Source organism: Cebus imitator, unplaced genomic scaffold (genome assembly GCF_001604975.1).
Source record: "Cebus imitator isolate Cc_AM_T3 unplaced genomic scaffold, Cebus_imitator-1.0 Scaffold82, whole genome shotgun sequence".
Lineage (NCBI taxonomy): Eukaryota > Metazoa > Chordata > Mammalia > Primates > Cebidae > Cebus > Cebus imitator.
This window is the reverse complement of record NW_016107397.1, coordinates 3,164,360-3,167,097: the sequence shown is the minus strand read 5'-3', so window position 1 is coordinate 3,167,097 and position 2,738 is coordinate 3,164,360. Positions and strand designations below refer to the sequence as shown.

At 51.2% G+C, this 2,738-nt stretch overlaps 1 protein-coding gene across 1 annotated transcript in view; it reads left to right on the top strand.

Annotated features, from left to right (window-relative positions):
* SERPINE1 (serpin family E member 1) overlaps positions 1-2,738 on the top strand; it is a 12,032-nt gene that overhangs the window by 3,492 nt on the left and 5,802 nt on the right. Inside the window, exons 3-4 of the mRNA XM_017533531.2 lie at positions 283-516; positions 1,383-1,577. Of these exons, the coding sequence (XP_017389020.1) occupies positions 283-516; positions 1,383-1,577 (429 nt within the window). The remainder of the gene's footprint in view (positions 1-282; positions 517-1,382; positions 1,578-2,738) is intronic.

Below are 2,738 nucleotides of genomic sequence, written 5' to 3'. Positions count from 1 at the left end.
CAGCCTGGCCATCATGGTGAAACCCCATCTTTTTAAAAAAAAAAGAAAAAAGAAAGAAAGAAAAAAAAGAAAAAAGAAAGGGTTGGGATCTGAGACTGCTGAAGAAAGGAAGGAGATGCAGAAAAGAGATTTTACCCTGGAATGAAATCTCCAGAGACCCCTAGGAAAGCACGGTAGCCCCCATTCATCAGGATGGGGCCTCTTGTCGGGGAAGTGGGCTGGGCTGGGAACCCTCAACTCGACAGAAGCCTCACGTGTCCTCTCCTCTCTGCCTCGGCACAGACAAGGGTACAGCCCCCACTCTCCGACATCTGTACAAGGAGCTGATGGGGCCGTGGAACAAGGACGAGATCAGCACAACAGACGCCATCTTCGTCCAGCGGGACCTGAAGCTGGTCCCGGGCTTCATGCCTCACTTCTTCAGGCTCTTTCGGACCATGGTTAAGCAGGTGGACTTTGTAGAGGTGGAGAGAGCCAGATTCATCATCAATGACTGGGTGAAGACACACACAAAAGGTGAGCAGGCAGGGAAAGGAAGCCCATCCCCAGGGCCTCAAGAGGAAGAGAATTTGGAAACAAATCCACATATCCTAGTTGGGTGCAGTGGTTCACACCTGTAATCCCAGCCCAACATTTTGGGAGGTCTAGGGAAGAGGATGGCTTGAGGCCTGGAGTTTGAGAACAGCCTGGCCAACATAGCAAGACACCATCTCTACAAAAAACTTAAAAATTAGCCAGGCATGGTGGTGCACACATGTAGTCCCAGCTACTTGGGAGGCTGAGGTGGGAGGATCACTTGAGTCCAGGAGTTCAAGGCTGCAGTGAGCTATGTTTGCACCACTGCACTCCAGCCTGGGCAACAGAGCAAGACCCCATCTCTAAAAAACAATCCAAAACAAAAACAACAACAAAAATCCACATATCCTAAACAACTCTCCTTTTCAGCATTCTCTTCTCTATGGACAGAGGGCTGGATGCTTTAAGAACCAAAGCCTGGGTCAGGCGCGGTGGCTCATGCCTGTAATCCTAGCACTTTGCCAGGCTGAGGCAAGTGGATCACCTGAGGTCAGGAGTTCGAGACCAGCCTGGCCAACATAGTGAAACCCTATCTCTACTAAAAATACAAAATTAGCCGGGTGTGGTGGCACGCGCCTGTAATCCCAGCTACTCGGGAAGCTGAGGCAGGAGAATCACTTGAACCCGGGGAGGTGGAGGTTTCAGTGAGCCAAGGCTGCGCCATTGCACTCTAGCCTGGGCGACAAGAGCAAGACTCCATCTCAAAAAAAAAAATTTTGTTTCTTTTTTTTTTTCGTTCAGGGTAGTATGGCTGTAGATCAAAAAAAAAAATTTGTCTAACTTCCTGATCATTGGTTTTCCTATAGGTATGATCAGCGACTTGCTTGGGAAAGGGGCCGTGGACCAGCTGACGAGGCTGGTGCTGGTGAATGCCCTCTACTTCAATGGCCACTGGAAGACTCCCTTCCCCGACTCCGGCACCCACCACCGTCTCTTCCACAAGTCAGACGGCAGCACTGTCTCCGTGCCCATGATGACTCAGACCAACAAGTTCAACTATAGTAAGTCCAAGAGCCCCTTCCCCACAGCCCACAGTGAGTGCATCTCATATTCCCAGGGTCTCCCAAGGAATACCCAAAATGTCGGCCTCCGAGGGAGGAAGACCGCAGGGAATGTCCCCCTCTAAGGGAGGAGAGACCCTAGAATATACTCCAGCTTTGACAAAGATTTCCCAAGCAAGAGACATTAGGATAATGGGAACAGAAGACAGGAGCTTTTTTGGGGTGCTGAAGAAGGAACAGAGTCTTGCTCTGTCCATGGGCTGGAGTGCAATGGCATGATCTCGGCTCTCTGCAGCCTCTGCCTCCTGGGTTCAAGCTATTCTCCTGCCTCAGCCTCCCAAGTAGCTGGGATTACAGGCACCTGACACCACGCCCAGCTAATTTTTGTATTTTTTACTAGAGACGGGGTTTCACCATGTTGGCCAGGCGGGTCTTGAACTCCTGACCTCAGGTGATCCACCCATCTCGGCCTCCCAAAGTGCTGGGATTATCGGTGTGAGTCACTGCTCCCAGTGACAGGAGCTTTATCCCATGAAGGGTGAAGCTGAAATCCAGAAATTCCCTCAGGGCCACATTTGTCTACCTGACTCCAGGGTCCCATCTTTGTGTGTTGCTAATGTGATTACCTGGGGCTGAGAAATCCTGCTGGGGGAGTCAAGGTTAAGAGGATGAGGACTCCAGGTGCGGTGGCTCACACCTATAATCCCAGCACTTTGGGAGGCTGAGGCTGGTGGATACCTGAGGTCAGGAGTTCAAGACCAGCCTGGCCAACATGGTCAAACCCTGTCTCTACTAAAAATACAAAAATTAGCCAGGCGTGGTGGCACAAGCCTGTAATCCCAGCTACTTTCGAGGTAGAGGAAGGAGAATTGCTTGAACACAGGAGGCAGAGATTGCAGTGAGTTGAGCTCGTGCCACTTCACTCCAGCCTGGGCAACAGAGTGAAACTTCATCTCAAAGAAAAAAAGGATGAGGACTGGGATGAATTGGTGGCTGGGTGTAGGGAAAATGGAAGTGAAGGAAGGCCAAAAGAGATAGAGAAGACCGAGGCCGGGCGCGGTGGCTCAAGCCTGTAATCCCAGCACTTTGGGAGGCCGAGGCGGGTGGATCACGAGGTCAAGAGATCGAGACCATCCTGGTCAACATGGTGAAACCCCGTCT